The following is an 11,910-nucleotide window of genomic DNA, read 5'->3' on the forward strand; positions in this document are numbered from 1 at the left end:
TCACTTACCACCAGATGAGATCGCAGTCAACTGTGTGGTTGTAATCAATAAACAAGTGTAAATTAAAAATTTATAACACCCCCGACAAGTGAAGGTTACAGTAACTAGAAAAGAGCTGATAAGTTTCAAACGGCTGAACCGATTTTCTTGGATTATAGCTAAGAACACTCTCGATCAAACCACCTTTCAAACGAAAAAAACTAAATTAAAATCGGTTCATTAGTTTAGGAGCTACGATGCCACAGACAGATACACAGATACACAGACATACAGATACACAGATACACACGTCAAACTTATAACACCCCTCTTTTTGGGTCGGGGGTTAAAAAAAAAGTCTGCCTAGAAAATTTTCTTTATCCGTACTCCCCGTTTAAGCAAGTGTAGTGTGGGACGCCCTCCAGCATGATGGACCGACGATATAAAGTGTCTGGATGAGGAAGGCTGAGGACTGGGTGTGGTGGCGCTCTATAGGGAAGGCCTATGTCCAGCAGTGGACGTCCACAGGCTGATGATGATGATACTCCCCGTGCAGTAGAGCCTGAGTAGCCTTGCAAAACTTTATTTAACGCAAAAATAGTGACGGTAGTTTATGTATTGGGAATCTGTCAAAACGTCTATCAGATATTCGTTAGACAAAGTGGATCTGGTGGTTGTGAAACAGGGTCTTGGTGGTCTTGACCATTGCAATGGGCTTGCCGCTTGGTAAAAACTTGTTTGTTTGGTCACGCTAGTCTTCAAAAGGGAAGCCGGCAGCCCTCTCAGTTCAAACGCTAATCTAGTTTAAGCTTTCCTGGTATAGATTAATACATACATTAACTGTTAGTAGTGTGGGTACTGAATTGATTTGAAAGTAGTATTTACGAGATAAATATATGGGGGGATCCCAGAAACTTATTTAAAGAAGGCGTCTACTATTGGTCTAATCTATGGGCAAGACCGTCATCGTAAAAACCTTTAAAAATGTAAAACCATGGTAAAACCAAAAAATGTATTCTACTGTCTATGGGCAAGACTAACTTCATTTCTATGGCGGCTCTACATGCTTGCGACAAACAGCAAACAACAAGCATTGGCAAGTGTGTGGATGGATGTTTGCATATTATACCAAAGCTTCGGAACTTCGGAGCGCTTGCCATTTGTCACAAGTGTCTGGCGCAGACATTATGCAATGTTTGACTATGGTTTGTTTGGCTTGTAGTCATTTTGGATCTGATCGAACCGAAGCGAAAATTGGTATGTCTATGGATCGAACACAAGCGTTGCTTGACAAGCATCCGCTAACATCCGTCCTCACACTTGCCAGTGCTTGTTGTTTGTTGTTTGCCAAAAGCATGAAGCGAACATATAAAAATACTTGTTGTGTTTGCCGATGCATGCTGTTTGATGTTTGCTGCAAGCATGTGGCGCCGCCTTAATTTTTTAAACTCAAGGGCCCTCGCAAGTGCAGTAATTCTTGGATTGAATGATTTTTACTTCTACGACCTTGCGGCAGTCACTGTTATCAAATGTCAAACTCAAAAATTAATCTACTTCTTCATGACTTCTTCTTATTTTGTTTAGAACACGTCTAAAATCACCGACCAGAAACAAAAGTCTACAATGTCAAACATACGTCAAAACAAAGTTCAAAAAAGTTTCACTTTCCAGTGGTAAAATTATCAATTCTCCGGTTTTCCCTGAGATTGTTTTTGCATTACCTACTAAAAGTTCTTAAAACCCCTAAAAGCACTTAAAAACTAATGATATACCTATAAATAATCGTGAAGTGTGAACAGACAGTCCAGTAACTTGAAATGTTGAGGCGAGGTAATCGTTCTTAATTAAAACTATAAAGATTTTGTTAAAATGTGTGAAAGTGCGATAGATGCAGTTCATCCACGGTTTGCTAAGAAACCAGCGTTATATCATAAGGGTAGAGTATAACAACCACTATAACTGTCTAATTAGTTACTTAATTCTTCTCAGAGAACGTAATTTTCTTAAGTAGATATCAAACTATCAAAGTTTTGACCTTAAAGGTTATGTGTATCAAGACAAATGATAACAATAACTATTTGTTTCTTATTATTATTATTCCTAGTTCCTATTATGTTCCTAGTTAAAAGTAACACTGAACTAACAATCATACCTTAAAAACTATGACAGTATGTACTTCAACTAAAAACTAGCCTTGCAAGCCCCCTAGTGCTGATATGTGCAATGCTCAAGGACTTCCAGATATAATAATTTATAGCCTTTAGCACTCAGAGATAGTCTAGATATCTATCAGTGAAAGAATTTTCAGAACTGGATCATTAGTTCCTGAGATTACCCCCTACATCCAATTTCACAAAGTATGCCTGTTAATTATAACTATACTTTATTACCTCAAGTATGTGTTCCGTTTGTTTAAAAGATGAACAAATCATTGTTTCTGGAGTTGGGTTTCTCACTCTTATCATGATTTTATTGTCAGTCTGCCGACTACCGGTAACTCTCTCTTACGCATTTCAGCAAGAAGCTACTTGTTTACCATTTAAGTATACTAAGGAAAACCAAAGTATAGTGTAAATTAGTCATTTCTTCATTTGTAGGCTTTAAGATAGCCCTGGTTCAGCTGTCAGTAGGTGCGGACAAGGCGAAGAATGTTGCTGCGGCAGTCAGTGAGATACACAAGGCCAAGCAGCAGGGGGCACAAATTGTAGCATTACCTGAGTGCTTCAACTCCCCTTACGGCACTAGTGAGTTAATACTACTTTATCATTCATCTTTAGCCCTTGTCAATTATTATCAGTGGGTGCAGAAAAAAACATAGAATATCTGTATTTGTATTTATTTATTCTTCGATTTAGACTTATAAAAGCGCTTACGAAAGTCAAATCAGTACAGTATAATGATTAAACAAGTCTACAAAAAATATTTTGTAGGATCTAATTAAATACTAGTTAATGATAAAAATGGCATAAAAATATAAGTTACCTCAGCACCTTGTCTTAAATAGTGTTATTTGCAATGCCATGGCTTTATATTAAAAATGTCTTAAATATGCTATTTAAAAAATAAATTATCACAAGATTATTGTTGTTTGAAGGTAGTTTTTTACTGTTTCAGAGTTTTTCTCGGAGTATGCGGAGGAGGTCCCCTCGGGCGCCACGTGTCGCGCTCTGTCCCGCGCGGCGGCAGAGGCAGGCGTGTGCGTGGTGGGTGGCACCGTGCCCGAGCGCTGCGGGGACGAGCTGTTCAACACCTGCACCGTGTGGGACGGGAGCGGGAAACTGCTGGCTCAGCACAGAAAGGTAATATTGTTGTGGGAAGGGATTTTTCTAAATTCAAAATATTATTATTCAATTAAACTTTTACAAGTACTTTTGAATCGTCAAGAGCGTCTACCACTGGTTCGGAATGCCTTTCCTATCGAGAAGAACCAGCAAGAAACGCGGTGGTTGCTCTTTTCGAAGATTTGAGTCCCGCACACTGCTGGAGCGAGTTGGAGGTCAAATCCACGCTCTCTTATCGTTCACATAATCTTCGATTGTATATATGCTTTTCTCAGGAGCATAGATTTAATAGGGCAGTCATGTTTTATAAATTATTTTTCAAACGTTGTATTAATTTCACAGATGCACCTGTTTGATATAGACATTCCAAACAAGATAACGTTCAAAGAGTCTGAGGTGCTGAGCCCGGGAAATCAGATAACCACATTCGAGTACCAGGGCGTCAGGATCGGCGTGGGCATCTGTTACGACTTGCGATTTGGGGAAATGGCGCATCTCATGGCTAAGCAAGGCAGGTGCTAATATATAATATTAATATGAGACAACTGTGTTCTGTTTGGCGGCCATTTTAAACATTTCCACACTAGTGTGATAATTAATTTTTCCACACGGATTTCTCCACTAAGAAATACACTACAGAGTAATATGATAGCAGGCATTACTTTGTGGAAGTCCTTGACAATGCTTGGAAAAAGCCTAATTTGCTTGTTTTTCTTTGTGTGCGGAAATATTTTGTCGCCCAAGTGTGGTAAAAGACACCTTTATAGTTGTACCATGACTTCGTGAGCAAGTTCATTATTTCACAGAAAAAATATACCATTTTCCAGGTTGCTCAGTCCTCATATACCCGGCTGCATTCAACATGACGACTGGTCCCAAACATTGGGAACTGTTGGCCAGAGCTCGGGCCAATGATGAACAGTTATGGGTGGCGCTCGTCAGTCCCGCTAGAGATACTGAGGCTGGTTATGTGGCATGGGGACATTCCACATTGGTAGACCCTTGGGCCAACGTTGTTGCCAAGTTAGATGAGAAACCTGGCATGTTACTTGCAGATATCGGTAAGTGTCGATTTTTTATCACTATCCATTTTATAAATGCGAAAGTGTGTTTGTTTGTTTATTTATTGGTTGTTGGTTTGTCTTTCAATCACCTCGCAACGGATCGACGTGATTTTTTGTGGGGTTAAAGACCTGGAGAGTTAAATAGGCTACTTTTTATCCCTCAAAATAATAGAGTTGGCCATATTCCACCACTCTGGCCCAGTGCGGATTGACAGACTTCACACACCTTTGAGAACATTATGGAGAACTCTCAGGTTTCCTCCTGTCAGATAGAAGACTATTGCACACAAAACAAGAATAAAACCAAGACAAAACAAGAAACTAAAAACCATTGTATGCAAAGGCGGCCTTATTGCTGCACGATGTTTTCCTTCACCGTTGAAGCAAGTGATATTTAATTTCCTAAAATACACATATCTTCGAAAAGTTAGGGATGCGTGTCCGGGATTGTGCCTCCGACCTTCGAGGCGGGCGTCTACCACTACGCTGTTACGGCTTTTTTAGTAGTTTATTTAAATATGAATTCATTATTTCCAGATTTAAGCGTCGTGGAAGAAGTACGGAGTCAAATACCGATAAGAGTTCAGAGGAGAACGGATATTTATGACACTGTTATCAAAACCAAATGCTAACCAAATACTATATTAAAACTATTTTTATTATGTTTCCTACGTTGCTTTAAGTATCTTTGCTTTTGTTATTGTTTTATGCCAAAAATCGTACTACGTCCTATCTAGAAATACATCGATAACTTTTGTCCTACAAAATCTGTTGAGTCCCACAAAATCCATTGCATTTAATTTGAATCAAAATATATTTCTTGTTAAGACATCTTATTCTTTGGGGCTATGCAGGTTCTTGGATGCCAAAGTCTTTCTAATTTTGTCTGTTAGTCAGTTATTCCTTGGACGATGGTATGGACTACGGAACCCTTCGTGTATGACTCCAACTCGCACTTGACTGATTTTTAGTGAGTCATTTCTGTGCTCCACGGCCAACTGTCCCTCATCTGCTCAGCCTGTTAAAACTTAAAACACATAGTGCTCAATATTAAAAATTATATTTTTTTATTAAAACAAAATCATGTTATTTAAATAAATATAATAATAATAATATTGTTATAATGTGTAAATGGCAGATAAAATAATTATTTTGATACGTTGTTTAATATACATTGTACTTAAAGTTTGGAGTTTTGTTTCTGTCCCTGGATCATGTGTTTGTCGAATATTTCCAAAACGTCGGTCGCGCAGCCCCAGAATAAAGTCAGTCCACTGCCTCCTATAAGATAGTGAAGATAGTCTTTAGAACCTGCTGAATAAGTAAAGAGATTTCAATATACAGGGTGTAACCAGAACACTAGCAAAAACTTAGCGTTATTGCCCCTACACTAAACTACAGTTAAGGGACAATAACCATGCGACGGGTCTGCCCGCGAAATTCAAATTTAATTTGGGTTTTCCGCAATTTGTGAACTAATACGACAAAGTAGGCTTATGTCACTTAAATTGCCAATGGCAGTATCATCCGCACTGGTTTATGTAAAAATCTTTACTCGAAAGGGTCCACTTTAAGAAATTAGCGCAATTAAAGTGCCATAAGCCTACTTTGTCGTATTAGTATACAAATTGCGAGAAACCAAATTTTTGAATTTCGCGGCCAGACCCGTTGCATCTGCCTTAACACAATCCATCACCAATTACCATTTGCCTTATCTTGTAGTTTTAGTGATTTAGTATTTTTTAAACTCGCATTGTATATAGTGCAAAACTTGGGTCAGTGCCCCGCCTCCGACGCGGCATTGACTTCGAGTGACCTATTTACGGAACGTTCGTTAACCTCTCGCGTCAGTCAGATGTTTGATTTGCAATATATTGTGAAATTTTAAAAAATACTGGATTTTTAAATTTTTTTTCGTAGTTTTTTATGGTATCTTATCAGTACCATCCCCTGTCTTCGTTTTTGCTAGCGTTCTTGTTACACCCTGTATATGCCATCCAAAATATCCTAGTGGTTAAGGTGGAAGCGACGGGCCTGCCCGCGAAATTCATAATTTGGTTTTTCGCAATTTGTAAATTAATACGATAACGTAGGCTTATGGTATTTTAATTGCGACAATGGTAGTATCATCCTCACAGGTTTATATAATAATCTTTACTTGAAAGGGTCCAGTTTAAGAAATTAATTCTAGTATCAACTAATTTGTGAGAATAGTCTTAAGAGGTCAGTCTCCTATTCGGGAGATCAGGGGTTCGATCCCTGGCACACGCCTTTCGAAGTTATGTGCGAAGGAAAACGTGAGGAAATCTGCATGCTAGAGCATAAGAGTTCTCCATAATGTTCTCAATGGTGTGTGAAGTCTGCCAATCGGCACCTGGGGCGCGTGGTAGATAGTGACCAAACCCTTTTCGTTCTGAGAGGAGACCTGTACTCAGTAGTGAGTCGGTGATGGGTTGATCATGATGATGCTACCGTCCATGATGATAAACTTACTAGCCGATGCCCGCGACTTCGTCCGCGTGGATTTAGGCTTTTCGAAATCCCGTGGGAACTCTTTGATTTTCCGGGATAAAAAGTAGCCTATGTGCTAATCCAGGATATTATCTATCTCCATTCTAAATTTCAGCCAAATCCGTTCAGTAGTTTTTGCGTGAAGAAGTAACAAACATACACACACACACACACACATACAAACAAACTTTCGCCTTTATAATATTAGTGTGATGTGATAGTGCTACCATGTCCATAATTGTGTATGTAGAGTTTGCCGTCTCGTAGTTCAGGCTCCAGCCTCACGCACTCTCTGCCGGGGCGCAGGCCTGCCCAGTGGGAGATCAGTGTTGCGTTCTGGGACAACAACGTTTATTACCAAGAAGGAAATTATATTATTTGTATGGTTCCGTACCTCAAAAGGAAAAGTAGAACCCTTATTATTAGGATCACTTTGTTGTCTGTATGTCTGTCTGTCTGTCTGTCTGTCTGTCCATCTGTGGTGTCTGTCAAGAAAACCTATAGGGTACTTCCCGTTGACCTAGAATCATGAAATTTGGCAGGTAGGTAGTTATATCACAAAGCAAAACAAGTGTAAATTGAAAATTTATAACACACCCAACAAGTGAAGGTTACAGTAACTAGAAAAGAGCTGATAACTTTCAAACGGCTAAACCGATTTTCTTCAATTATTATAGCTAAGAACACAGAGACTTGATCAAACAAAAAAAACTAAATTGAAATCGGTTCATTAGTTTAGGAGCTACGATGGCACAGACAGATACACACGTTAAACTTATAACACCCCTCTTTTTGGGTCGAGGGTTTATAAACCTGCGCGCAGGTTCGAATCCCAATTACCACTTGCTTTAACGATGAAGGAAAACATTGCGAGGAAACCTGCATTACGTTTTCCATATTATAACGTTCACAAAAGTGTGTGAATACGAAGGATCCGAAGGTTGGCTGAAAGTTACATATTTTTGAACGACAGCAAAATATCTAGGCACCCCCACGGAAACAGAAAAATGCGGTCGAAATATTACAACCGCAAGATTCTTTATGAAATCTGGCTCGAGGGTTCAACTTTGTCAAGTTGGTCCTTCTAACACTTTTTGTGGTTTATTCGAGTTTGAAGATTCAGGTACCCACCTTTAGTCCCGGCATGAGTTGTTTACAGCTGTTGAGAACAAAATCGGTGTCCTTGTCAACAATGCCTCTGTTGAAATCGTTCCTTTGATGAGTGCCGCCCAAAATGCAGTTGTGTGCACTGAAACAAAATACTTTGTCTCGAGGAAGGCTTCGGCCGTGGCTATCTACCACCCTACCGGCAAAACTGTGCCAGTACGTTGCCGTGTAGAGACCAAGGAGAGAAAGTTTAATAAAAACTTTCATACCCCTTCAAAATAAGCCCGCTTTCATCTTTGCATCATCACTTGAACTTGTAAACGATTTATAAAAAAAAAGTTCGAAGTTCGAGAATAAATTGCATGATATGAATCATACTTGCATAAAAAAAAATGCTCAATTGAACAAGATTTCATGTATGCCTGTAAAAGATTTAATAGGACAGGTCAAAAGAAAGATGTTTTGAGGAGTGAAAAGGCATCTTCTAAATAAACGCCTCTCATCTTAGGCCACATCAACATCACTTTCCATCAGGCGTGCTTGAGGTCAAGCTTGTGCCTATAGAACATTTAAAAATCCAAACACAGACTGATGGAAGCAGACAAGAGTTTTAGAAGAATTCTTACGTTGATGACTTTTATTTACTTACTTTGGTAATATGTAGTTCCCAGAGTCTTCGTCTATCAAAGCATTGGTAACCCACGGCGCTAACACCTGAAAAAGCATAAAATTATGGCAGTGTCTAAAAAATAATCTGGAATCCACAATTGTTCAATTTTGAAGCAATCTATGATTCTAATCTCCAATAAGGGATTCCAATAGGAGACTGCAATTTGCAAATTGTGCATTGTAACGTCTACATCTCCTGAGGATGCTTCGGTAGCGGAGCGAAACGTGCGTCGTGGTTTAGGCATCTATGTGCTGGTGCGTATTGTTTGCTTGGTGGCAGGCTTTTCTTGTATGTTTAGCAGTGGGAGGGCGGGCGCTACATATTGTACCATACAGATTTCTCTGGTTTAAGCTGTTGGTTCCTTGAACTTCCGCAAAGTAACACCTGCTTCTATACAACATCCATTAGGAGAAATTGAGGGTATTCACCAATAGGTTGAATAAACCCTCTTGATATCGCCCTCGAATCGAAACCAGTTTATGATCAAATCATAAAATTATGTCAAGCATTTTTAGAGCCGAATACTAGCCTAAAATCAATAATTCTTTAATTTTAAAGCAATTTCATTGGACAGCATAGATACAAACCCGTGATATCTGCCCTCTAATGGGATGCACTTTATCGTCAGGCACCACGTCTCTCGCACCGAGTCCCAAGCAATTCACTACCACGTCGAAATCTTCGAGTATTTTATCTTTCAGAGAAACTATCTTGTGTTGCAGGGTTTGTCCATTGGCTGCCTGGAATCGTTGGTACAAATGCGCCAATATTGTCGGCGGGTACACGATGAATGTCGTAAAAGTACGACCGGCTCTGAAATTGAAAACCGGGTTTGGTGGTGGTTGTTTTCATTCATATTAAAAAATCGGTCAAGTGTGAGTCGGACTCGCGCACGAAGGGTTCCGTACTTCCACCTATAATATAATATGGGTACCTTCTAGTCAAGAGTGAATAGGCAACTTCTAGGTAAGCGCGCTCCATCTTAGGCTGCATCATCACTTGCTAGCAGGTCTGATTGCAGCCAAGCGTTAGTCTATATAATTTAAAAAAAAACCAACATAAAAGATATAACACTTTTAGATAAATGTGCAACACTGCAAGTTAATAACGGTCAGCGCCATCTACATGTGATTTAAGTAACCACAAATTCACAGTTTTCGGATTTTTTTTCCTTTTGTTGTGCTATAAGACCTACATACCTGCCAAACGTAATTTGCTTCTCATTTTAAAGTTAACTAATCGGCTCAATGAATGTACCTAGGCACATTCTTTAAATGAATCCATAACCTACTCGTAAGTACTTATGTGTTAAAAAGTTAGTAAGATTTGTATGTAAATCTTTGAGATTTTATTTTTAAGAAGGAAAAAATAGATATTAGATTTTTCTGGGGCTTACGCTCGAAAATTCATAAGTTTTCGAGCACCTTGTCCTAGTTGATAGATTTTATAGATGGTAACCCTATTCTTAGGAGGATTCAGTGATTCAATGAAATCTTACACATATTTCACTGTGTACAATCCACTCAAGTAGTCCAGCTGCTTTTTGTCAAGGATGTTGTAACCGTACACTTGACTCGCCCAGAGATTGACGCGCAGCTCGGTTGGTTCTCTGTACAGTTCGTACATGGGCAGCAGACTGACGTCATAACCGCCCTCCTGCCATAATCTCAGCAGGTACTTGTACGTCTCCCCGCCCCATTTGCTGAAAAAAATATTGTATGTAAAGGGGCTCTCCTCAAAAAGGTCCCCTCCCATGCAAACCTCAACAGAAAAGGGGTAAATGAAAATAAAATAAAAAACTTATGGTGGCGTCCGGGTGCAATAAATAGCCCAGCGTCTTCGAATAGGCTCGCGATCAAAATGGAATATCTACTAATTTCTATACAAATGTAGTTTCAGCTGACTTCGTCTGTATTGGTGTTAGCTGGCGGGCGTGCTCTGCCTTTTTGGAGAGTTTTCTTGTTAAAACTGACTGGAAAGCGCTCTAAGGGGGAGCCGTGCGTGTGTCGGCGAGCGCCGGCACAGACGGGGTCCATACTTGTATAGTTTAACTAACTTGTTACAAATAACTACAAACTTGACATTGGCTAATCTTTGTAAAGCCAGACGAGAGAGAAACAAAAAAAAAAATAGTTTGAGCTTTACCATAAAAGTTCCTGTGGTGTGTTCCCGCAGTGGTAAGGATACCAGAAGCCTCCGGAGCCGTCTCCCGTTGTGTTCGGCGTGAACTCCGATGATATTATAACCACCTGGAGAAAACATAACTACAGATCTCTGTCATTACTGACTCCATAACAATGCACATATACCTAATGTCTTTTTTAGGATTTCGTATCTCAAAAGGAGAAATAAAACCCTTACAGGATCACTTCGTTGTCTGTCTGTCTGTCTGAATGTCGAGTCTGTCAATTTGGGGTGATAAAAATCTTTAGTGTGGGTACTTCCCATTGACCTAGCACAAGTAAAAAAAAACAGCAGTCTAACTTGGGTAGGTAGGTATAAGATATTGCAGTTTTATTATAAACCCATACCATTTTTTGGAAAAGTTTTAAATTGATTTTTATAAAAAGTTGGTAATTTTGCACTTACGTTAACATTTGGATATTTTTCTTTGATTTTCACAGCACAAGTTAAACCATTTATTCCTGCTCCTAAAACAGCGACCTTAGTCATAATTCTCTGGGTAAAAAATAATTGGATTCATATGCAAACGTAAATCTTCCAAACTGTGTATGATTATTTGAATACTTAACTCATAAGTGCATTTATTATCAGTTTATGTACCAAAGGTCATCTAAGGTCTTAAATAAATAATTATTAATTATGTGCATACTTAAGTTGATATAAGTAAATACCTATATTATGTTTTGTTAAACTTGCATCAACAATCCCTGATAGCTTACCTAAATATAGTCTGATAAATGGCTAGTGTGCATCATGAAAGTTCCATTGAGATTGAGTACCTATATAGTTAGGCTACAATGGAAACATGACAGTAGTACATTATTTTTGATTTTAATAGATAAAATATTATTTGCTGGATTAATATGAATTTTAGAGCAAACATTTTCAAATAATATTATACTCAGTGAGTGCGAATCTCACGTAGTTTAAAAATTTAAATATGGCGGCTTTTTGCTTCGCAAAAGTTTGACTGGTTCCGTTTCCGGAAATTGTTCAAGGAGAGTGCATTTTTAAACGAGTTCAAAAAAGGTTGCGTTTTGATTTCTGAACTGTAGTTCCGAATGGATCACTGTCACAATGACAATTAATAATTGACAATGACAATTTACAATTG

At 38.8% G+C, this 11,910-nt stretch overlaps 2 protein-coding genes across 3 annotated transcripts; one reads left to right on the top strand and one right to left on the bottom strand.

Annotated features, from left to right (window-relative positions):
- Positions 1 to 1,596: 1,596 nt before the first annotated feature.
- Positions 1,597 to 5,509, top strand: LOC123874553 (omega-amidase NIT2). Of its 2 annotated transcripts, none has more exons than XM_045919978.1 (6): positions 1,597 to 1,915; positions 2,577 to 2,723; positions 3,094 to 3,278; positions 3,603 to 3,771; positions 4,088 to 4,321; positions 4,862 to 5,509. In XM_045919978.1, the coding sequence occupies exons 1-6, from the start codon at positions 1,849 to 1,851 to the stop codon at positions 4,954 to 4,956; spliced, it is 897 nt and encodes a 298-aa protein (XP_045775934.1). In that variant the 5' UTR covers positions 1,597 to 1,848; the 3' UTR covers positions 4,957 to 5,509. The 2 variants fall into 2 exon arrangements, with proteins under 2 accessions (XP_045775934.1, XP_045775935.1); XM_045919979.1 differs by having other exon boundaries at positions 1,598 to 1,809.
- LOC123874549 (D-aspartate oxidase) lies at positions 5,422 to 11,372 on the bottom strand. The gene is made up of 8 exons (XM_045919973.1): positions 11,202 to 11,372; positions 10,758 to 10,861; positions 10,111 to 10,314; positions 9,200 to 9,425; positions 8,592 to 8,656; positions 7,967 to 8,084; positions 7,063 to 7,171; positions 5,422 to 5,605 (listed from the first exon to the last, which is right to left on the bottom strand). Exons 1-8 carry the CDS (start codon positions 11,283 to 11,285, stop codon positions 5,505 to 5,507), a joined length of 1,011 nt encoding a protein of 336 aa, XP_045775929.1. The 5' UTR covers positions 11,286 to 11,372; the 3' UTR covers positions 5,422 to 5,504.
- Between the last annotated feature and the right edge of the window lie 538 nt (positions 11,373 to 11,910).

This window comes from Maniola jurtina, chromosome 18 (assembly GCF_905333055.1).
Source record: "Maniola jurtina chromosome 18, ilManJurt1.1, whole genome shotgun sequence".
NCBI classification, from domain to species: domain Eukaryota; kingdom Metazoa; phylum Arthropoda; class Insecta; order Lepidoptera; family Nymphalidae; genus Maniola; species Maniola jurtina.

Bases quoted from the DNA above. Each gene is read 5' to 3' on its own strand.
- LOC123874549 (XM_045919973.1), bottom strand. From the start codon at position 11,285: ATGACTAAGGTCGCTGTTTTAGGAGCAGGAATAAATGGTTTAACTTGT. The intron at 10,862-11,201 runs GTAAGTGCAAAA...TGTTTTCTCCAG, and splicing joins AAAAATATCCAAATGTTAAC to GTGGTTATAATATCATCGGA. The intron at 9,426-10,110 runs GTAAGATTTCAT...TTTCAATTTCAG, and splicing joins TTGTACACAGTGAAATATGT to AGCCGGTCGTACTTTTACGA.
- LOC123874553 (XM_045919978.1), top strand. From the start codon at position 1,849: ATGTGTGAAAGTGCGATAGATGCAGTTCATCCACGGTTTGCTAAGAAA. The intron at 3,279-3,602 runs GTAATATTGTTG...TTAATTTCACAG, and splicing joins TGCTGGCTCAGCACAGAAAG to ATGCACCTGTTTGATATAGA. The intron at 3,772-4,087 runs GCAGGTGCTAAT...ACCATTTTCCAG, and splicing joins GCATCTCATGGCTAAGCAAG to GTTGCTCAGTCCTCATATAC.